At 50.4% G+C, this 24178-nt stretch overlaps 1 protein-coding gene across 3 annotated transcripts in view; it reads right to left on the bottom strand.

Annotated features, from left to right (window-relative positions):
* Positions 1 to 24178, bottom strand: part of ASTN2 (astrotactin 2) — a 326876-nt gene that overhangs the window by 135233 nt on the left and 167465 nt on the right. For all 3 annotated transcript variants that reach the window (XM_059864813.1, XM_059864814.1, XM_059864815.1), the window contains 3 exons: positions 18232 to 18382; positions 4961 to 5127; positions 1817 to 2005 (listed from right to left, as the gene is read on the bottom strand). In XM_059864813.1, coding sequence (XP_059720796.1) covers positions 1817 to 2005; positions 4961 to 5127; positions 18232 to 18382 — 507 coding nt within the window. The remainder of the gene's footprint in view (positions 1 to 1816; positions 2006 to 4960; positions 5128 to 18231; positions 18383 to 24178) is intronic.

Raw genomic sequence — 24178 nt, 5'->3', positions numbered from 1 at the left:
ATTAAAAGAACTACCTTATATTTACAAAGTAAACATATAATTCTCATTGCAAAACCAGAAAACAAAACTACAACTATTCATCCCTTCATTTACAAAGCCCATCACAATGTAAAGAAAAAAATCTCGTCTCAATAAAGAACAAAAATAAAAGTGCATTTTTTATTAAAGTCACAAAAGCACTCACCCTAAAATTAACCTAGAAAACAAACAACCTAATATAAATAAACCAGTAACCCCTAAAAAAAAAACCCTACTAAGTACTCTCAAAAAATTAGTAAAAAATAATTACAAAAAAGCCACATTAAGAAAACCAAGAATCCGTAAAATTCTCCAGTGTTCGTCATTCACAAAAAAACCCTCTAATTTTTAAAATAATTCTAATTCTGGGACTAAAGAGACTGAAACCCAGCAGGTTGTACAAAGAACTTGGCTGTCACTGCACAGCTCCTCACTGGGAAAAGCTTCTCCCCACTGCACACCCTGGCAGGAGTGGTGCCAGCCCCGGGAAGGAGGACTAAAACTCCTTTTTGAACCACAAAACCCATCAGGCAGAGCCCCAGGGAGTGCCTTCTGGCCCCTGGAAGTGCCATCCCAACACCTCAGGTGTTTTATTCCAAGGGCAGTCCCAGCAGGAGCTGCTCCTGGTCCATCTCAGGACTGCCCAAAGCTGCCATCCTCAGGATGCCCTCAGAGGGGAAGATTTGAAGAAGCCACGTGCCCCAGGATAAACCAGCCCCACAGACAACCCTTGTGTGCTTTCCAGATACATTTGCTGCCTGGAAGGAACAAAGCATCCCTTAGACCAGCTCATCATCTGAAAACTTCATCTCTGCAGCCCTGGCTCTGCTCTGATGATTCCACTGACAATTCTAACAGGAGAGAAAGCAAAGAGGAGTCTGCTGGGAAAATTGCCTTTGTGTCCTGTCAGTTCTCACTGCCAGCAAAAGCTTTTGCTGATGCAGCTTGAAATGCCTCTGTCATCAAGAGAGCAGAAGGCCAGAGCTCAGCTCGAATCCACAGCCAGGGAAGTTTTGGTCAGCTGGGCAGAAACACCTGGAAAAACTCTGTGGGCAGCAGGGGTGAGGACCCACAGCTCCAGCTGAAATCAGAGCAATGAGGTGTTGGTGCCTGAACAGGAAATAAACTGGTGCTGGGCAGGGAGAGCTGTGTCTGGTGGGGTGTGGGCTGGAGCCTCTCCTGACTGTGATTAGTGCTGCTGCTGCTGCTTCAAAACTCACAGAATCACCCTGGCTTACACCTGATCAAAACACAGAAGACCTGAAAATAAATAACTAAAAAACACACTTGCCAGCCCTGAATTCAGCAAGCTCTCCTCTGTGAGCCCTGCAAGGTGAAGGCATTCACCTTCAGCTCATTTGCATTATTTATCATGCTATATCCACAGCTCCTTCCAGTGCTGTGATGGGGGCACTGAATAAAACCAGCTGGCACTGGCTGAAAACACAGCAAAGGAAATGCTCTTTCACCCCACACACAACCAAACAGCTTGTAATTGCAGGATATCATGGAGATGGAAGATACCAGTGCTCAGAAAGAGATGAGGCAATACTCCTGAGAAAGGCCCACAGAGCCCAGCTGGGTTTGTCTCATCCTGACAAGACACAGACCAGCCCAGGAGGGTCCTGTGCTGCTGCCACAGGGAAGGATGAACAGGTAGGAAAGCCATGGATGCTCCTTGTCCTCTTGCTCTCTTCCCCTCATGAGCAAATCAGAGATGCTGGCTCTGTCCCACTGGACCTCTGTCCCATCTCCCCAGCCTGATATTCCCAAAACTAGGAGGAGAGCCAGGACATACCTGAAGGTCATCTGGAACACCTGGCCTTGGTTGACGAGATGGCTCCTGTTGTTATAGCCGTGCAGCATCTCCCCAAAAAGGGTCTCATTGAACTTGGCATCTGCCTTCAGGCACTTGGGGCCCTCGCAGATGTCAGACAGCATCAGGCAGGACTTCCCATCCGGGGCCAGCTTGTACTCCTCCACACACCTGTGGGGCACCACAGGCCACGTGAGATGAGCCAGGCACGGAGCAACCCCCCCATGAGCCTCTGCCAGCCCAGCCCAGCACCACCAACACCTGCAGCACTTGTCTGGACACGTGAAGGGTCACAGAGGCCAAATCCTCTGCCCTGGCTGGGCTGGGTGACCACTGAAGGGGGCTTGGCTCCCAACTCCCCTCCCTGCTGTAGCACTGTGGCCCATCTGCCTGCAGTGAGGTTGGGGTGGGGACTTGGAGCACCCTGGTCTGAGGGAAGGTGTCCCTGTCCATGGCAGGGGGGTGGAATAAGAGGAGCTTTCAGGTCCCTTCCCCCCTAAACCATTCCATGCTGTCCTGCCTGGAGCTCCCCCCAGAGCTGGAAAGCAGAGCTGAGCCCACTGTGTGTCTGCTGCTTGGGTAGAAACATTCCCCACACCACAGAAAAGCAAAATCAAGCTCCTGCCTCTTCTTCCACCTAGAAATACCCTTCTGCAAGGAAGCAGCTCCAGCCTGGCTGCTCCTCTGCTCTTTGATCCCACTTTCAAGCCTATTCTGGGTAAGATTCACATGTTCATCTTCAGCTGCCAGGAAGGGAAACTGAGGCAGGCAGCAGGGATGTGATTTAACTGCAGACCCTGGAGACCTTGGTGGAATCTTTTGTAAATGTGCCATTCTGCCCCTCCTCCTCTTCCACCAGCCTTTTTGTCAGTTCTCACCACATTGGGAAACCTCTGTTCCCTCCCTGCTCCTTCCTCCCCACAGCCCCAGTGCTGTAACAACAACCCCACCTCTACCCAGGCTTGCTTCCCTCTCCCCTTCCTCTACTGCATTTTACTGCAAGCACAACTCCCACCCGTCTGTCACACTTTTCCTTGCCTGTTCCCAAAGCACAGCTCAGCCTTGGAAAGGGATTATGAAAAATAAGGGAAAACAAACAAACAAAAATAAACAAACAAACCAAAAACAGAACAGGGAAAGAGTCTCTGTCCTTGAGGATGCAAGGCTGAAATGAAGATTTGTGTGGGTGGAGACCATGGAATGTCCCAAGATTTTTCTAGACCCTCCCCACAAAGGGTGTTGGTGCCCATATGAATTTCTAACCCTTTCTGCAGGCATGGAGCAGAAAATGTGCTCTGTTTTGGTGACTCAGTCACTCTGCACTGCTAAACAATAATAAAAAAGGTAGTGGGGAAAAAAAACAAAAACAACAAAGCAGCAAAAATGGGATAAATAAAGGAGAAACTGGCACAGGCAGAGCTCCCTGGGCTGCTCTTCCCAGCAGTCAGAGCTGTGTGAGGTCTTTGCTGCACCTGCAGGCATTGGGACTTGATGGATGCTCCTCGAAGTTACTGCTAGCAATTCACTCCCCCTCTTGCTTGTGGGCATTTTCTTTCCAAAAGGGCTTTTTTTTTTTTTTTTTTCCCCTTTCTTCATCCTAATCTGTCACACTGGGACATGGAGTAAGTTCCTGAGTGTGCCTGAGAGTGTGAGCCAGCCGTGGGGCTGGGGCAGGCAATGGATGGCTGCAGCTGTGCAGCATAAAGCCAGATAATCACTGAGCTCCTTTTAGAGCACACTGCAGCCAGGGAGATTTTCCTGAGAGAAAATGCTAAATTGTGTAGGATTATAAGATCCTGGCCAAAATCAGGGATGAGACTCTATTTTTAAGAGATGCACAGGGGAGGAAAAAAAAAGTAATTTTTAAAAGTAGTATTTTTTAAACAAATCCTACACCTTCCCCTCCAACACACAATGTACAATTTTTGGGTCCCTTCACAGTGAGTCACAGATCACACTGTACTGTCACACAGTGGGGGAGAGAAGGAAGGTGCATCTGCTCACACTGCTCCTCACACTTCCCCCAGGAAAACCAGGTGCCTCTATTCCGTGCTGGAAATCAGCTCCATCAACAGCCTTTTTCTTGGACCCTCAGCTCCAGGCTGGGCTGGGATGGGTGGCACAGGAGGTGGCAGGGATGGAGATTGACAGAATTCACAGAATCCCTGGGTTGGAAGAGACCTTCAAGACCATCGAGTCCAACCCCGCCCCAACACCTCAGCTCAACCCTGGCACCCAGTGCCACATCCAGGCTTTGTTAAACACACCCAGGGATGGGGACTCCACACCTCCCTGGGCAGCCATTCCAGAACTTTATCACCCTTTCTGTGAAAAACTTTTTCCTGAACTCTGACCTAAATTGCCCTTGGTGCAGCTTGAGATGAGATGAATGAAAGTCATGCAGTAATTCCCACAGGAATTACTGGAACTCATGGAAAAGACAAGAATTTTTGATTATAGGCAAAGATGGAAGCAGTATTTTGGGCCTCATAATTTATCCATCCCTTGTTTTAGCAAATTGTAATAAACAATTAACTGTTTTAGCTCAGGCTTTGAGCCCACCATCGGTAATTGCCAAGAATACTCAAATGGCCAAGGCTATTGCTTTAGCAGCACACACAACAGAGAAAGTCATGCCAATACAAGAGCAGCAAGTGTTGTTTGAACGTGCAGATATGGACACTGCTGTTTTTTGGATAAAGGACATTGGCTGTGATCAACCACAGATAAGCTGCAGCTTGATGTATAGTAACAAAGCAATAATTGTAGGAGGGGATTGCTTGTTGAGGAGCCTTGGAGGGGACTGACTGTGGAAAAGATTTTAAAGGGACTTCCGTGAGCCAGAGAGAAGTTTGATAAGAGGATCCACGTTCACACCTGAAAGAATTTTCTACAAGGTTGTTGACACAGAAACCAAGAAAGAAAGAAGGAGAAATAAGAGAAACCTGCAACTGCCTGTTCCAATGAGCACTTTGTTTGTCTTTCCTGACCAATGAGTAAAGTGTGAACTGATGAGTTTTGTGAGAATGTATAAAAAGCACGCAGGCTAGAATAAAACCAGTTTGAAGTGCTGCTTTGTATTGTGACCATCTCAACTACAACTAGAGGAGACTAGAGGAGACTCACCCACAGAACATGAAGATGGTGCTGGAGGAGGGGTCGTGGGGCAGAGGCAGGGTCTGCTGCAGGCAGAGCTGCTCGCAGCCGCCGTTGAAGCCATCGGAGCAGTCGATCCCTTTGGAGTAGTCGTAGCACCCGGTGCCATCCTTCATGGGCCGCAGGTCCTCGGGGCACTGCAGTGAGACAGGACACAGGAAAGGTCACCTGGGCATCCTCCCCCACCCTGGAGTCCCTCTGCCTCTCAGGGCACAGCCCATCCCAAAGCCAGTGCTGCTCAACTCCTTTTCCAGCTGAAGGAGAAGGGTTTGACCTGAGAGATGGATAGCATCATCTCACATCATCTCACGTGGTCATCTCACATCATCTCACCCAGTCCTTGGGAAAGGGGCAAGGATTTGGTCTGTTGCCAATGCCTTCCCTCTCATCCTCCCTCTGGAAGAGGGTGAAATCCTTGGGGCAGCAAAACCACAGGGCAATAAAGCCTCAAGCCAGTGTGAGGCAAAACTTCACAACCTTCTGTGTTTGCTCCCTGTTCTCCAAAATGCTGGAAAATCCAGTGCAGCCCAGAAATAAACACTTCAACACCTGGAACCAACCCAGAAAACCATCTCAGTGCTTAGGAATGACCTAGAAATCCATCTCAACCCATGCCAGGCAGGTCAGCAAGCATGGCCCTGGCATCGTGCCCAAAAGGATCTTGATGCCCCTGGGCAGGACCAGCCCATGGCAGAAGCAGGACTTGGGGCAGCCAGGATGGCAGCACAGGCTCATCAGTTTTCCACAGCTGAGAAAAGCATGGCTCTAATTTCTAATTCCAGTTCCCTAGATCGTTTTCCTTGCCCCAAAAGATAAAAGCCAGCAGATGGCAAATGCCATCGATAAATTGTCACCCAGATTCAAGCACACTTCCACTTTTGTTATTTATTCCTTTTCACCAAACAGACATGCACACAAACAACAACAAAAAGGCCAGTCCTTGAAAAAATAAATAAATCTTGTCTGGGAGCAGCTCACAATTAAAAATGCATTATGGAATTTCTTGAAGATGAGTTAGACTGGAGATAGCACAGGTAGTGATGAAGGCAGCTTATAAATGGCCTCTGTCAAGCAGAAGAAAGGTTATAAAACTGCTATACTTCGTGCTTAAAAAAGAAAATCAGTTTTCTATGTGAGCAAAATGTTGTACATATTAATAAAAGCCCAGGAGACCCTGGACCTTGTGTTCACTGACACCAGCAGGGTCCTGATGGGAGATGGGCTCCTGAGCCTCACTCACTCTTGGCTACTTAAGAAGGAAACAGGGACAGCAGAAAGAGGCTTTAGGGACTCCTGGCCCACTCTGAGCCATCGCAGAATCCTAGAATGTTTGGGTTGGAAGAGACTTCTCAAGACCATCCAGTTCCAACCCTACTGCCATGGGCAGGGCTCCTTCCACTATCCCAGGTTGCTCCAAACTGGCCTTAGACACTTCCAGGGATCCAGGGACAGCCACAGCTTCTCTGGGCAGCCTGTGCCAGGGTCTCACCACCCTCACAGGGAAGAATTTCCTCCTAACATCTAATCTAAACCTCCCTTCCTTCAGTTTAACACCATTACACCTGTCCTGCCCTGCTGTAAGGTTCATCCCCATCTTTCTCTCCACCTCCTAGAAACCCTGTGCCACTTCCCTACAGCAGCAGCATCAAAACTGCTTCTGCCCCACCTGCAGCAACACAGGGATGTGTTGACCTCTGTGCCAGCTGTCCCTCAGATCCCTCACTGCCCTGAGCTCTGAAGTTTGCAAACCTCTGCAGCATCCTTGGGGACACTGGGTAAGGCAAGAAGGGAAGGCACAAGGCTTTTCCATCTAAAGGATTTTGGCAGCAAAGGGCTCTGGAAGGGATGCTGTCCATCCTTGCAGAGCAGGCAGGGTCCCAAAGACACAGCTCTGAAATTGGCAGCAGGAAGCAGCAGAAGACTGGGGAGCAGGAGCCTTTCCAGATGCATACACAGAACAGTGAAGGAGGAGAGGACACTGAGAACAATCTGTGCTTTCCACCACCCCAGAGCTGCCTGGGAAACAGCACCAGGATGAGAGTGTTTGTGAATCTGCAGATACAGCTCTTATCTCCCGTGCTCTCCTCCTTGTCTGCTGTAAGAGCAGAGCTGTGCAAATTGGCAGACAGGATCTCCCTGGAGGGCATGGGGAGCTCTGGCTGCAAACAGCATCTCTGCCTCATGGCACTGCATCCTCCCCTCTGCTGCTCTCCCCACATCCACAGGGATGGGGGGGCCAGGGCTCTTCCCGAGTTCCCTCTGGAGATCCTGAGGAATATTCCAGGGTGGTGAAGGCAGCTGGATGGGACTGTAAGGCAGCAGGAGCTGCAGGACCACAGCCAGAGGATCAGCCATGGCACTTGGAATTCTTGCCTTGGCACAGATCCATGTGCTGAACTCAGCACCTTCTCCAGCCCACAGAGGAAGAAGATGGTTCTTCCCCTGTGACTGGGTTAGTGGGTCAGCAAAGCCCTCCCTCCCTTTGTCCTACTGTGCTCGAGGCCACCCTTGGGATATTCCTCCAGTTTTGGCTCTTAACCACCACAAAACGTGTTTCCTTTCAGTTCATAATTATGCATCCTAATAGTCATTAATTACAGCAGGCAAATAGCTCAGCACAGCATTTGCAAAAGAAAGCACTCCTGTCTCTCCACATCCATCCCTGCTCAGAGCAGAGCTGGCTCTCCAGTTAGCTGCTGTGCTGCAGCACGGAGCTCTCCAGGGACAGAAAGCTTTGGGAGCCAACTTGGGATGTATCCCTGCTCAGGAGAGCCAGGGGAAGCAGCAAACTTGGCAATTAGTACTGGCCAGGCAACACCAGCCTCTCCATGGAGGGTTTTGCAGGGATGAATAGGTGGATGAAGCAATTACTGAGCACAATAAATCACAGAATGGTTTGGGTGGGAGGGGACCTTCAAAATCAGCTCAACTCCCCTGCCATGGGCAGGGATGCCTCCCACTATCCAAGGTTGCTCCAAGCCCTCTCCAGCCTGGCCTTGGATACTTCCTGGGGCAGCCACAGCTTTTCTAGGCTTATAAATCTTTGTAACACACCTCCCTGCCCCTGGAGCAGAGGATTTCCCATCGGGATGCCCCAGCAATAGATCAGAGTGGGGGAAAACTGAAGTCCATTGGAGTGCAGCTATGTTCCTGCCCACAGGAATCATAAATGCCCATGGAAAAAGGCAGTTTGTGCTAATCCTGACTCCCTGATGGATCAGCTTGGGCTTCTGGATGGGCTTGGAAAGCCAGCACTCACCCCGTGTGCACTGTGCTTTTACAAAGGAGCAGATCTGTTCTTGCTGACATTGATTTGCCTGGCTTGGGCAGCAGAGAACCAATAATTACGGTGAGTTTTAATCAATGCCCCATCAATTTAGGTGCAGTTCAATTTGCAATCTGCCTTGGCAGTGACACAGGACGGGGGGCTCTGTTGGAAAATGATTACAAAATCAATAAGCAACTGGGTCAATAACTCTGTCTGGGTGAGCACGGGTGGCACGTCCCACCCTGGTGGGAGGAAAGCTGGTGCCCCAGCAAGTCCTGGGCAAACACCTCTGCACACCCCTCATCCACACATGGATTTATTGAGCCACAGAAGCAAAGGGATCCCACACACTGTTACCCAGAGACTGAAAAGAAAAAGCAGTTTGTGGTTTACCACGTTAGACTCATATTGCAAGTGTTCATTTCCAATTCCCAGCCCGTCCTTTGTCCATGGAGCTGACCAGGAAATACAGCTCAGAGCTTGGGAAAAGGGTCTGGTGCTCAATCCATGCTATGGAGAGGAAAAGGAGACCTAGGGGGAAACTCCAGCTCATGGTCTGCTCAGAATTCAAGGAGAGAGAAGCTGTTACCATACAAATATAATTCCACGGTCTTGCAAATCCACTCCATCTATGCAGAAGTGAACTGATTTCTCTGTGCCGACAGACAACCCTGAAAAATTGCTCTTGGCATTGGAAAAGAAAACTTTCTTTTCTTGTTGTGTGTTAGCACTGATAACACAGGTCCTGAAGGCTAAACATGACCCTTGGCTCCAATGCTCTGACCCTGCTGCTGCCAAGGGGTCTGAGGAGAAGGAGCCACCAGCAGCTCCACGTGGTTTGGCTGATGGCACAGTTGGACACCAGCCCATCCCCTCCCATCCCAGAGCACACAGGTCCTTATTCCTGTGATTGCAGTCAGCAAATGAATTTTGAGTACTCACAGGGAATGGATGTGCTGAATAGGAAGTGCTATTTTTATCTGTTGTTTTGCAAAACAGGCTTTTTTCGCTTTTAAATGACATCTCCAAGGTGACACGGAGTGGCAGATTTGGCAGGGCCTGCTGCCACATGCCCACAGCCCCCCTGGGAATAACCAGATCCAGCCTCACCCATACACAGGGGCCGTGGTTTGGAGCAGAATGGGACGTGCCTGTGCCCACTGTGCCCACTGCTGTCACCCCAGCACAGCGTGTGGCACCACGTGGCCTCCTGCCACCAGGACTGGGCACAGCCCCTCTGCCACCAGCACCAGCAGCACCCCCAGCACAGCCAGGGCAAACCCAACAGGAGGAGGATCACCTCTGGGGGAAAGAACACAAGCACACACCAGAACCTGTGTGAGACCGTGCCTTAGGAAAATAAATCCCTGGACAAGTCCCTGCTCATGTAAAGGAAAAAAGGAGCCTTTGCTCGCTTTCTCCTTTGCAAAGCTCGTTAGCAGCAAGATGGGTGAGGGGTCACTGGAAGGCAAATCATTACTGACACAGATCCCCCAGGTGGGAGCACATCCACTCTCCTCCATCTGAGCTGCCTGCCAGAGCTGCTCAGCTCAGCTCCTCTCCTCCATTATTAAGTTTAAAAAACCAGAATACTTTATTAAGTGTTTCTGTAGAGACTAAACTGCCCTTTTTGTTATTCCACTCTGTTTTCTCAACAACAGCAGCCTTCCAGTCAGAGCCTTCTGTGTCAGGTGCTGCAGGTGATGCTCTGGGTACAGATGAGTCTGTTAAAAACACAGAGGGAAGCTGCCACCAATCCCCACTCCCAGGGCTGCTCCAGGCACCATTCTCATGCCTGAATGCTCCAGAAGTGAGACCCAGGACCCCAGGCTGCATCCCTAGCACTGCTGGCCCGAGGCAGGGCAATCAGCTGGTGGCTCAGTGTCACAGAGCACCTAGGAGCATTTCCAAAGGCCCTAATGACCCCCCTTTGTGCCCAGTCCTCACTGAGGACCATTTCCAAAAGCCCTAATGACCCCCCTTTGTGCCCAGTCCTCACTGAGGAACCTCCTCAGCGTGAGACAAAAACTTTAATCCCAGACACTGCTAAGGTACAAGCAAGTGCCAGCATTTTAATGAGCTCCTGTCTATGCACTGGCATGTGTTTATTTGCTTGTTGGAGCTCAGAAATGATACAAATGCAGTAAACCCCTCTGTGTCCATATATATATATATATATATATATATATATATATATGGACAATTCTAGCTTATTCTGCCTTGTTTTCTTGACCCAGAAGGCCCCTGGTGAGCAAAGCTCCTCAGCAGCAGCAGGACAGAGCCTGGCTGTATGCTGCTCAGTTCTCTGCCTGTGAGATTTATCCCTTCTCCACCAATATTTTCATAAAACAGGGCCAAAATGCTGGTTGCTAAAGGGCTCTCCAGAGCCTCCTCAGGGCAGGGATGTCCCCACCAACCCCAGCTGTGGCAGAGCCCTTCCTGACACCCCACAGAGGGGGGAACATCCTTCCCAGAGGGGAACATTACAAGCATTTTCTGAAATAACAGTCATTATCTTCCCACTCTTTCTCCCCCTCCCTCCTTTTCCCCTGCTTCCTTTTCCCTTTAAAGATCATCAATCATTATTTTAGCCTCAGAAAATCAAACCCATCTGTCTTGCAGGCTCCTGAGAAGATGCTGCTTGTGCTTCTCAGCCTGGTCCCTCTGTGAAAGTGGGATGGGGGATCCATGGGGGAGATGAGGCAGCACCTCCTCACCTCTGCCCAGCACTGCAGTGAACCCTCCCAGGCAAGTCACTGTGTGTGTATGTGTGTGTGTGTGTGTGTGTGTGTGTGTGTGTCTGTGTGTGTGTGCACCTCAGTCCCAAGAGGGAAGGATTTGTTTCAAGCAGCTGGTGGGATGCCTTGCACACAGGAAGAAGTGTTCCTGGAGGAAGGAAATCTGCTTCCCTTCCAGAAGTCACCAACAGCCCATTTTGGGGTGTGCTGGTATCTCCTGCCTGTCAGGGCATTTTCAGTCACAGCAGAAGCTGGCACCTCCAAAAGCCTTCAGGAAAACAGAAATTCAACCCCTGCCCCACCTGACTCACCCATCAGGGTGCAGCCCAGCCACAACACTACAGACCAAATCCTACATCCCAAACCAATCCCACAGCCCCAGGCCAGCTGTGATCCCAGTCTGGTGAGGAGCAGAGGGGCACTGGCCAAGCCTTTAAGGAAAACTGATGAAAAAAGGCTCTACTGGAGAAAACAGAACTTGTATCATCCAAACCACTCCTTCCCTGTGCAGGCAGAGACCTCCAGCTCACCTTGGTGCTTCCTGAGCTATTTCCCTTGCTTAAACCAGCCACCCCTTGCCCACGAGGTGCAAAGCAAAGGCAGGTGGGTGGTTTGCTCCTACCCACCATCAGCCCTGACCCCAACAGCCTCTTCCCTCTTTCCTCCTCAAATCCCATTTTCAGCACAGGTATTTACCTGGATTAATGAGATAAAATCCAAAAGCACAGGTTCCTTGGAGGGGGACTTGCTGTTGAGCTCAGGGGGCTTCTGCTTCCAACCACTATGTGAAAAAGGAGTCAGCTCCTGCTCCTGGGAGCCAGTGAGACTTCAAAGGGATTAGGAGAGACTGGTTTCCTCATCTCCCCCCTAGTGCATCTCTCCCATAATTAGCTAGGTGCCTCTCAAGGCAGGGACGGGTAAGTTTTTATTTTTCAATGAACAATTGTCTGTCAGAAAAATGCAGATTTGATGAAGCTTAAGTGCTTTGTGGGATTCCATCAATTACATCTCAAAACTCATTGGGAAATTAGGAGAGCATTTAATTTTGACAAGGTTGAAATGTTTTGGTTTCCATCACCTAATTTTGTTTTTATTTCAGGCTGTACACTAGGATAAGGCAATATAAAACAAAGCTCCAGATGATAACGGTGGAATTAAACATTTCCTTCTCCTTTATAGAAAGGAAATGTTTTGAACTAAAGTATTTTGGAATTTTCACATATGTAAGGCATTTCTGCACAGCAATTTGGTTTTGCTGAAACTCCCAATCACCCCATTTCCTCCCAGGAAAAAAAAAGGTCTCAGCATCACCCACATTTCAAAGCATCTCTCATCATAATTTCAAAGCATCTCTCCATGGTCCCTAAGCCACCCCTGGGTGGTTTCCCTAAATGTCTCCCATGTAAAACCATGGCACTTGTGCTGGAAGGAGGAGTAGAAAGCAGCAGCACTGCTCTGCTCCTTCATTTCTAATCCCATTTCTCCCCAAAACGGTTACACTCCTAAATTAAGCCATTTCTCTGCCACAATGCAGCAGTGAGGAACAGCCCATCATTCTGAGGTGGGAGAGAGCAAGGCAAGGATTAGACCCAAACAAGCTGTGCTAAGGCTTATATGCCTGTGTGGACCATGCCAAATTCCTCCTCCTTCTGTGTCTAAAGAGGCTGGGACCAACACCACACCAGTGCCACTGCAAGCCACAACTTCCTTAAGTCACTCTCTGGTAGATGTTCTTCCTCCTGCATCCTGCTGAGCCAAATTCCCTCCTTTGTGATGGGCTGACCCAACCATCACAGGGAGGAACAGCTCAGGTCATTCTTGTAGGCTAACAGCACTGTTTTCTTGCTCAGACTAGAAATAAATCTCTGCCAGAGGCACCCGAGCCTGTGAGGATGAGCAGGGTTTTGTGTCTGTACAGAACAGCAGCACCCAGTGCCCAGGCTGGGCAAAGCTCTGCCAGCTCTTGCCAACACCTCTCCCAAGGTGGGATGGCTCCTGGAGCACAGCCCTGCTTTAGCCCTTCCACATCCACCTGCAACATCCTGGGCTCCTGCAGCACTCTAAGGTGACTTAAGGAACTAACTCACCAACCCCTGCAGGCACACAGATGCTGCAGAACCATCAGCCCACACCAGCTGCCCCCCCTGCTGCAGTCAGGCTCTCTCACCTTAATCAAACAAGGGACTAATTCTGGTAATTCTTGGCCCAGGACCCCGAGCTGCCTCCTCACCCCCAGTGAGACAGCTCACACCCTTCTGCTTCTCCAGGTGGTCCTCACAGTGAGGAGACCCCATCCTGGAGGCACCATGGGGCTCAGACACCTGGACCTGCTGCTGCCTCCTCCTGCAGTGATGCTGAGGATGCCAAAATGCACTGGGAGAGAACAGAGCACCTCCTGCCTAGCTCGTGTGCTAAGAGCAAAGCTCCCATTCCTTTGGGGGAAAAACTCACCACTCTTATTTTCAATAAGGCTGCAATCCTGCCTTTCTAGGCTCAAAAATGCACCTGGTCATGGGACAATACATGGAAGCCCCCCCCCCCTTCTCCTCAGGTGGGTGAGAAGACTGGCACCAGGGAGCGAAGCCAATCTGAGAGACAGCTGGGGAAACCTGAATTTAAGCCATGATGCAGGTGTTTCCTTCAGTCTCTCGGGGCAAATTCACAGGTTTTCATCTCAAATTATAAATCACCAGCACATGAGGGTTAAGCATTTTCCCTCCTTCAGCATCCTCCCTCCAGGCTGTGCAGCTACCAGAGTGCCAGCAGAAAAGTTCAGTAATATTTCCTTTATAGGATATAGCCTGAATTATTCCACTAGCACACTTTCTCCTGGTTTGCTGTGATCCCTGCAAGATGGTGAAAAACACACACAGGACTCAAAGTGCAGAGTCACTGGATTAAGAGAAATTCACTGGGATTTTGTTTTCTTGGGAAATTCCCATAGCATGACCAGATCCATCAGCAGTTCAAGACTGCAGCAAGAAAAAGCAGCATGGAAGCAGATTCTCTAGAGCTTGGGGGCTGTTTGGTTATGTTAGGGCTCAAACACAAGGTTCCAGTTAGCCATGCCAAGGTCTTGGCAAGGTTGCAGCTGGTAATTCTTAAAATTACCTGGATAAAAAAAGGCCTCCGATAAGAAAAGAAGTGCAGAAAACCCTTTATGCACTCATGCCATCTACTGGGTACACACAAAACCAACAGAAAACCATGAGATGGGGGGAAAAGGGATCCCATTGGGGTGGGCAGGTGGGGAGCTGCCTCCCCTGTGGGTGGGAACCCTGCTGGAGAGGCTTTAGGGTCTTCAGGTGATGCCTAAAAAGGAGGATTTTAACTGAGCAAAGTGACTCACTCATTCCTCCCCACCATCAGCTCAAGGAGACTCAGCCAGGCTCCAGCACGAGCTGTTAGCAATCCACCCCTGGCTTTTTAACTGAGACCTTTTAAGGCCAAACAATTATGTGATGGCAGAGCCCACACCACTAAAAACCCAGAGATAAATGCATCCCAGTCCTTGCAGAATTACTGGAAGCCATATTAAGGGCATGAAGGAACTGGTAACAGATGATGATTATACATAAAAGGAATAAGAAATCTTTGAGATTTGTGCTGCTCCCTGGTTGAGCCACTCAGCTCCAGCTCTGTGGTGTATTAATTGCTTACAAGGCTGCATGTATATTTTATGCTCAGTACCTGCCTGGAACATTTGTTGGATTTAGCCTTGATTGATGAACCACTGATTATATACTTCTGTGGTCCTCAGCAAATTAATAAACTGTTGACTGGTAGAGATTAACAACATGTCATGATTTGTGAATCTGTGTCCAGAGTAAAGCTGGAGCAAACTTAGTGCTAAAATTAGTAGGCAAATGCTCCCTGAACTCTATAAAAAGGGGATAGCTTAATTAAATTAGATCCCGATATTGCCCATAGCACTTACCAAATTGGCAAATTGAGTTCACAGCAGTTCAGCTTCAAAACTAACTGACATCCCTGAAAATTTGCAGCACATGACCCCATCCCTTCTTGCACTGGAAGCCTAGCTCACACCCAGCAGGCTCCAGGAGCAGGGATGAGGAGGGGCAGCACAGGAATGGGCAGAGAAAGTACCAGAATGTCTCAAACTGAGCCTGTGTGAGCTCTGAGGCTCCACTCCCAGCCCCTCTGATCCCACTCAGCACCACCCAGGGCTAGGGGCAGTGCTGCCAGCCCCCCATTAGGCTTTTCCCTGGTCAATGGCCATGGAGCAGGGTCAGAAACATGGGGACAGCTCCGTCCACACCTCTCCTCAACCCCTCCTTTGCCAGGGACTGACAACAGGAGATGAGAATAAAACATTGCACAGGGTTGGGAGAGCTGGGAAGCAGCATGGGCTGGGGGAGTCCAAAGGGAAGCAGGGAGACAAGGGCTGGGGGTGGGATGCAGTGGCTGTCCCCACACACCCATGGGCAGCTCAGCTCTGCTGTCCTTAGGCTGGCACTGGGGAGCTTCACCCCAAGACTGGAGAGGGACAGAACAGCCTCACGCTCCTGCAGTGGGGAGAAAAAGGGGTGAAGAGCCCAGTGGGGAGAGACTGTCTCCTGTCCCCATGGGATGCATGGCCCCAGGAGCCTGCATAGCATGGAGGTTCCCGTGGTCCCCAAGTGTCACCAGTCACCCACAGCTCTCGGGGTGGGGATGCCCTCCAGGAGAATGCTCCTGCTGCTCCTCCCTTGTCCCCTCACTGCTCCATTCTCTTTACTCACAGCCTCAGTCAGGCATTACAGAAGCTGGGGTCTGTTTTCCCCAAGTGACACAGTTTTCCTTTTGTGCCTCTCCACATGCCAGCACTAGGGCTGTAATTTATTGACAACTTCTATCTTAATATGTCCTGAGTTTAAAAAGAGGCACCACTTCCCACAGGCATGAGGTGATCAGAGCCCTGATTCCTTCTGACAGTGGGCAAGGACGTTGGCATTCAGAGCAAAATAACACCCCAAAAATGGGGGGAAACACCCCCAAAAGACTAGAAAGGCAGTTGTTCCTTGGAAAAGGGGGCAAAGAAAAAAAACGGCAATAGGAGAAGAAAGGAGGAAGGGGAGAGGAGCAGCAAGGGGGAGATGGCACCAGGTTGCTGGTGACACATCAGACTGTCATGCTAAATGGCCTTAACAAGCAACCTGAGAAGGGGATAATGAAAACACCTCCCCCCGGGACAGCACGGCTCCAGCCTGACCTTTCCCAGCTGCCGTGTACAAACATCTTCAATAAATAAAGAGACACTTGCCTCCTGTCTCTGCTGAGACAAGAGGGGTGTGGTGAGGGGGCCCTGCCTGCAGTGAGGTGAGGGGTTCCAGGGGTGCAGGAGCAGTGAATGTGTGGTGGAGGGGCTGGTGGAGGGGGTGACAGCTCTGGACCCCCTCAGGGGTCACCATGGTGTCCTGGCAGGCAGGGCCTTCAACAACAGACACAAAGGGATGCTCCAGGTTTGCCCCACTTCCCAAGGCTCTGTCCTGTGTCTCTGCACGTCATCCTGGATTCACACAGGCTCCTCAGGCACAGAAGGGATGACTTTGATGTCTGGGCGAGGTGCTGAGCTCTGCTGCTCCCAGCTGGAAGCACAGCAAAGCCCCTCTGGGCATCAGTGCCTGGGAACACCTCCCTGGAACTGTTCACAGCCAGGCCCTGGGTAGCCTGCTCTAGTGGAAGGTGTCCCTGCCCATGGCAGGGGGTCAGCACAAGATGACCTTTAAAGTCCTCTCCAACTCAAACCCTTCTAGAATTCTATGATTCAGAGCCTTCAGCCCAAAACTAATGGTCTGGGGTCTAGAAGATCTTCTGGACTCTGCAAAACCTGGGACTTGGTGGATTGTTTGGTAAGACATCAGCATGTTCAGAAACAAATCAAGACTCTGAGGGTGTCAGAGATGCCCAGAGGTGGTTATGCTCTGGGGGTGGTTCATCTTTCTTCTGCACTAGGAAGCACAAAGCAGGAGAAACAGCAAGGCAGCTTTCCACCCCTGCTCCTTGACAAGCAGAAAAGTGACCACCAGCCTCAAGCAATTTTTTTTTTTCTTTTGCTCATCTGGACACCTGGGCTGCTTCCCTGGAGTCCTTATGGCATTTGTGCTTTGCCATGAAGGCCCCAGGACTGGGGGAAGTCCACCTGCAGCACACACATCTCCTCAGCCACAGGAAGCAGGAGCAGGTCGCATCTCCTTCTGGCTTGTCCCCAGAGGACAGCTGTGAGGACCCCACAGCCCCAGTACCAACCCCACACCCCCAGTATGCACCCCACAGCTCCAGCACCTACCCAACAGCCCCAGTATGTACCTCAAAGCTCCAGTACTTACAGCAGACCCCCAACACCAACCCTACAGTCTCAGTACTCAACTCACAGCCCCAGCAACTACCCACAGCTCCAGCACCTACCTTACAGCCCCAGCACTCACCCCACAGCTCCAGCACCTACCTTACAGCCCCAGCACTCACCCCACAGCTCCAGTATCTCACCACACAGCCCCAGCACCCATCCCACAGCCCCAGTATGTACTCCACAGCCCCGGTAGTAGCTCAGAGCCCCAGCACATACCACACAGCCCCAGTACTACCCCAGAGCCCCAGCGCCCACCCCACAGCCCCAGCACATACCCCACAGCCCCAGTACTACCCCAGAGTCCCAGCACACACCCCACAGCCCCAGTACCACCCCAGAGCCCCAGCACACACCCCACAGCCCCAGTACCACCCCAGAGCCCCAGCACACACCCCACAGCCCCAGCACATACCCCAGAGCCCCAGCACATACCACACAGCCCCAGCACATACCCCAGAGCCCCAGCACATACCCCACAGCCCCAGTACCACCCCAGAGCCCCAGCACATACCCCACAGCCCCAGTACCACCCCAGAGCCCCAGCACATACCCCAGAGCCCCAGTACCTACCCCACAGCCCCAGTACCACCCCAGAGCCCCAGCACCCACCCCAGAGCCCCAGCACCCACCCCAGAGCCCCAGCACTACCCCACAGCCCCAGCACCTACCCCAGAGCCCCAGCACATACCCCACAGCCCCAGTACCACCCCAGAGCCCCAGCACATACCCCAGAGCCCCAGCACATACCCCAGAGCCCCAGTACCACCCCAGAGCCCCAGCACTACCCCAGAGCCCCAGCACATACCCCACAGCCCCAGTACCACCCCACAGCCCCAGCACATACCCCACAGCCCCAGTACCACCCCAGAGCCCCAGCACATACCACACAGCCCGTGGAGTCCACCTTGCGGTCGGACACACACTTGAAGTTGCGGGTGCAGCCGCCGTTGTTGCGGGAGCAGTCGCGGACGGGCCCGAAGGAGGAGAGCAAGTCATTGATGGTCTCGAAGTAGGTGGACAGCATCGCTTCTTCCCTTGGAGAGAAAAGGCACCGTTAGGGCTGGCAGGGAGCTGGCAGGGCATGGGCATGGGCAGGACAGTCCACACAGAGCTGCTCTGGCAAAATCCCTGGTTAGAGACACCGAGCCAAAGGAAACTTCCTGTGAAAAATGTGTATTTTATGATTGGCTTTTAGCAAATATTAAAATGAATGTTGTATGTGTTATGTTAGAAAGTTATGCTGTGTTAATTTTCTTAAGAAGTGTGTTAAATATAGTTTTAGGTTACAACAATGTTAAAATAGAAACTATGATATGTAAGATACTTTTTAAAGAAAGGATTCACAGAGAGATGGCAGCCACAGGACACCTAAATCTTTCAGAGAAAAAGAATTTATTGCTCCTTTATCAGAAGAAATGAACTTCTTCCTGCCTTGCTCAGCACTGAAGATACCGTTAGGATTCAGAGGAAGAAGCTGACACTGACCAGACAGAATCCTGTGTTGGAATGGAATTTATGCATCATGGATGAGGTGTATGAATATGCAACAGGCTGTTGTTTTTAAGGGTTAATCCTCTGTCAACGTGGGTCCTTTTTCGGGCTTATTTTGCCAAGAAAGAGGTACCCAGACTGCCCATAACTCTTTGCTTTTACTGTCTCCTATTGTCCTAAATCCTAACTGTCCAAATTTTTATTACTCTAATTATATTACTATTTTTATAACCATTTTACTACTATTAAACTTTTAAAATTTTAAAAACAAATGACTGGCATTTTTCACACTTCCCAAGGAAATCAAGGGTTTGTGATTATGCCGTACAATAAACTTTCTGCATAACTCTGGCATCCTTCACATAATCAACCAGTCATGGGGTTTCAAAGATAATATCCACCAGTTTTATGCAAACTAGCAACTGGGAGATGCTTCATTAGTAGTGTGGAGCTGGGTGTAAATCCAACCCTACACTAGACAAGAGCAAATCCAGAGCCATAAAACTCTTCCTGAATGTGGACCAAGCCTCCCTGAACATCCACACCCTGTCCATCACCATCACCCACATCCACCCCAGGAACACTGCCACGTTGTCACAGGCCCCCAGCCATGTAATAATTAGCATTGACTCCATGATTCACAGAAGGCTGATCGATCTATTTATTATATATATATCATTATAAAGAAAACCATTGCTTTTTTCGACAGGTACAATACACCTGGACCCAATTGGTCCTCCAATCCAAACACCATCACCAGTGGCTAATTAAGAAACCACCCCGGGTAAACAAATCTCCATAACATATTCTTCATGTTCACAACAACAGGCGCAGCAGGTTAAGGTAAGAATTGTTTCTCATTCTTTCTCTGATCATTCTCACAGCCTTTCCCAGAAAGGCCTGAGAAAGCTGTCTGTTGCTCTCGGGAGCCAGAGAGCTGCTGCCACACTGCCAAAGCTGGACAGACACATGGAACCTGGCTTTGAGCTTGCTGGGATGTGCATGTGGAGCAGGTAGCGCAGGGATGCGTGCAGGCACAGCTCTGCTGCTCTGCTCCAGCCCATGATGGATGGGCAAAGCCCCAGGCACTGCTGTGCTGTCACACCCCTCAAGCAAGAAGCATGAGCACCCAGGAATAATTCCAAGGCCATGTGAAGCCTTGGGAAGCTCCCAGCCCTGCCTCTCGGAGCTGCACACGCAGCAGATTTTGCCTGTGACAAAGCATTCAGGCACTCTGCCTTCTGCTGGATTCCTGCAAAAGGAACACACATGCTTGTCAAGAGCTTTAAGCATCTCCAAGATATTTTTTCATCTTCAAAGCACAGTTAATATGTTAACCAATACCCACAGTGCATCCTGGGCAACAGAACCCATCACCTGACAGGAGAGAGACAAAGTGATCAGAGAGAGAGGGAGGTCACAGAACAAGTCACTGATAGTGACAGACTTGACCTCCACAGGCTGTTTATTAGATCTTTACCCACAGGAGGCTCAAATTAACCCTGACCCCTCTGACCTCAATACCCCTGAGGCAATGCTGGGAGTCCCAGCATGGTTTATTCTCCTTGAGCCTCTCTCCTGCTTGGCCATCAGCACGATGACCCAATGCCCATCTCTACTGTCCCTTTTTTGGGGGGTTTAATGTGAAAACAATCTGCTTGGCAATGAAACAGCAGCAGAGGAATTTTCACCAGCCCTGGAGGGCCACAGTGGTGCTGCCTGGAGGCAGCCCTGCATTCTCTATCAGCAGAGGGCCCCTGAGCTCACACGCTGTCACACTCACGCACACAGCCCTGCCAACACCAAGTGCTCAAGAAATCATGAGTCAGGCATTAAAAAAGAATATAATGCAACTGGCACCAAAATGATGAGGTTTTAAAAATAAATCAATTGCTCTGCTGTTCTGGGTGTTTTGGGTTTTTTTTTTAATATTTTTCTCCCCTAAATTTGCTTTAGGGTATAACCAAGCTTTTCCCTGCAAACTCAAGGGCTAGGAACTCCTCAGAGACCAAACCCAAATAAAGCCTTATGCAGTGTTGACATCATGATGTTTTTAGATTGAGGATTTCAAGGCAGTCACAGGATTCCAAAAGTTGGGACTGTCAATAAGGAAAACACCATTAAAAGCAGTGAGAAATAGTAAATTGGCACATCCCCATGGGCTGGGGTGGATGAGTTATCTCAGCACTGGGGCAGCTCTGTGTTCACTGTGGTGTCCCACACAGCAAATTCCTGTCTGTGCTGCCAGCTCTCACCCCAATTAATGCTTCCCAATTAACTTTTCACTCGTAGCAATCAAGCTCCTGATATTCTCCCTTTCTTGGCCCACCTCCTAGATTTTCCAGCATATTTGGAGACGAATCTCCCTGTGTCCTTTCTTGGTCATGTTTCAAATATCTTTAGAGGCCGTTTTCTATTAGCACTCTGTTCCCTCCAGGATCTGCAGCTCCTCTGAAATGAGGGAATGAGAAAGGAAGGATATATTAGATCAGGGCACATATTTCTGCTGGAGAGATTGGGGGGAGGAAGGGGATATTATTTACTAACTAAACCCACTGTTTATTAATGTAGGGAGAATTATTTTAGAAAAGCCAAAACCAACAAACCGTGACAGCTCCTCCACCACCCACCCCAAAAGCTCAGCCCCATCTGGTCCTCCCAGGGGGTTTCTCATCGTGGGTGGACAGCAAGGAGAACCATGCTCCCATCCTCCCTCCTGGTTTTTCCACTGAGCCACCAAACAACCCACATGCCTGGAAGGAGAAGGTGAGGAGCTACAGCTGCTTTGGGTGGTGGAAAGGAGATTCTGGGCTGGGTCCTTGCACAGGATTGCTCCAGAGAGACAGAATTCTGTCAGGAGACATTGGCTCATCCCACATGGCACCAGGCTGGGGCTGCCAAGGGCAGCTCGTCATGCTTTAATTAAAACTTGGAAGCACAAAGCAAGCTCCTGCCCTCGGGAGGGCTGAGGATGGGAATGGGAAACTTGCTCTCCAAAGCCTGGCATAATGGATGACCCCTGCCAAAGCCCAGGAAGGGCTGGAATGAGCCATTAAGCACATTAAAATATTAACCTCACTGGGAAGTGTTCAGGTGTCGCCTGTGAGAGGAGCAGGGTGAGGGCAGAGCTCTGCAGGATCAGTTCTGCATGGCCATCGTTCCATTAGAGGAGCTTCACTTCAGCACAGAGCCCTGGCAGGGATGGCCGCTCATGAGAGCCTGATGTGATGCTCAGAGCAGGCTGGGAGCAAACTTCACTTTCATCTGCCTCTGGAGGGGCTGGAGGAGCCTGGCTCAGTGCAGGCAGGTGCTGCCTAGCCCCTGGCACTGCCAGCCTCAGCAGCCCCTTTTAATTGTGGCAGTGAAGAGCAGTCATTAATCACCTGCCTTCTGCAGGCACACGTGGCATGGAGCAGATCCCTTTCCACCCACACAGCTCTGCCAGGGACCCCTGCCTGTCCTTCCCTGCCCACTGCATGGGGCTTCTGCTCTCACGTTGCAGAGCCAGCCCTGGAGAGAAAGCAGTGCCAACAAAGCAAGGGACACTTGGGGAGTGATGGCAGCATCTGGCCACCACTGCAGGGAGCCCACAGGGGACAGCCAGCCTCACCACTGCCTGGGTGCCAGATGAGACCAGCCCTGATGGATGAATCACTTGCCCTGCAGTAACAAGCTGCCTGCAAAAGAACAGCTCTGGTTCTCCATCTCTTCCTGCTGGATTTCAGTGAGTGAGCCTTGGATCTGTTGTGACAGGGCAGGATGGAGAAGGACAGGCTCTGTGCCCCCAGCAAATTGAAGAGCCAGGGAAGCTGCTGGTGGGCCTGGCTGGACCCAGGTGCCAAAGCCCCAGGGAGCAGGCAGGGCTCAGCACCTGGGGCACTGGGAGGATGGGGAAATCCATCAGTGACCCAAAGCTAGGTCTTGACCAAAAGGGCATTTTGGAGAGAGCGACCTAACTTCTGCTGCCAGATCCCCTCCACAAGCCCATAACATCAATGAACATACACACACACACACTTCTTTAACTCTCCAGCTCTCCCAAAGACATCTGCAGACACCCAAATGACATAGTTCAAAAATGAAACACCCTCCCCTCCCTGCCAGGACCCTCTGAACACACACCCAGCAACAGTAAAGCCCAATTTTTTTATCAACATCTTGTGGCACAAATGTCCAGCGTGGTGCAGCACAGCAGGGCTCCCCTCCTGACCCTGCTCCCATGGTGCAGACCATGGCACCCATCCTCACACAGCCCCATTCCACCTCCCACCACCTACACTCGCCAGGGTTCCCTCAAAAACAGTTTTCTTCCACTCTCTCCCTTTGTTCCAGGTCTCCTTAATGAAGCAGATTCACTGACAAATACTGCTGGGGGTTATTTATTTATGAAATACCAACACCAAGCTATTCTCAAAGCCTCCAAAGCACTCATCCCAGAATAAGCTCCAGAGCTTTGCAGTGGCTCTTCTCTCCAGCTCATCCTGAAGGGGATTAGTGGGTGTTATCCAGCTCTGCTGCCCCTTTTTATTGCCTGCTAATGGTTAAAGACTTCAGTGCCTTACAAAGTTCACCATCGATGAGAAAAATAAAGAGAAGAATGTGAGCTGGAAAGTAAGCCAGTGCCATCTGCTCCCTGAGCTGGGTTTGGAGAGGGATCAGGGGGGGAACTCGGAGTTCAGGAGTTTCTAGAGACAGGACCCACTGGCAGCACAGGGTGTGATGCTGTGTCACCTGCAGCTTCAGCCAGAACTGCCCAGCACAGCCCAGCCAGGAGGGCTCATGCCCAGCACCTTGTGCAGTTTCCTGCTTCTGTTGAGCAGGGAACTCCAGAGCTGCTGCACTTGCAAACCAGGACAGAGCAATTTTCACCCAGATTCTGCATTTCTCAGACCAACTGCTGCTTGCCTGAGCCCTGGAAAATTCATCACAGAAATGGGCACAAAGGGCGAGCAACACATGGATCCCAGCTGAGGGTGTACTGCAAAACTCATAATCACATTTTTTTTATAATTATATATAACCAATAAAACCCCAAGCTGCAGCTGCAAAGCTAGAAGCAAAGAATTGATCAGCACATGGGACTGGGACCTTGGCTGCAAGTGGAACCTTCAGGACCCTTTGGTGCCATCGCCTGCAGCCCCAGCACCACACTCAGCACGTGGCACTCCTGCCCTCAGCAAAGGCAGAGCCACCCCTTCCCCAGGGGAGTCCCCTCCCAGGACCCCCTGTGTGTCACAAACATTCATTTCTGCTCCCAGCTTCTGGACACTGGGGGTGATGATTTCCTTCACATTTTAGACAGGCAGCCAAGACAACAAGAGAAGAGGATGGAAAGTGCT

Source organism: Haemorhous mexicanus, chromosome 21 (genome assembly GCF_027477595.1).
Source record: "Haemorhous mexicanus isolate bHaeMex1 chromosome 21, bHaeMex1.pri, whole genome shotgun sequence".
NCBI lineage: Eukaryota > Metazoa > Chordata > Aves > Passeriformes > Fringillidae > Haemorhous > Haemorhous mexicanus.
The sequence above is the reverse complement of the archived record's forward strand: the minus strand, read 5'-3'. Positions and strand labels throughout refer to the sequence as shown.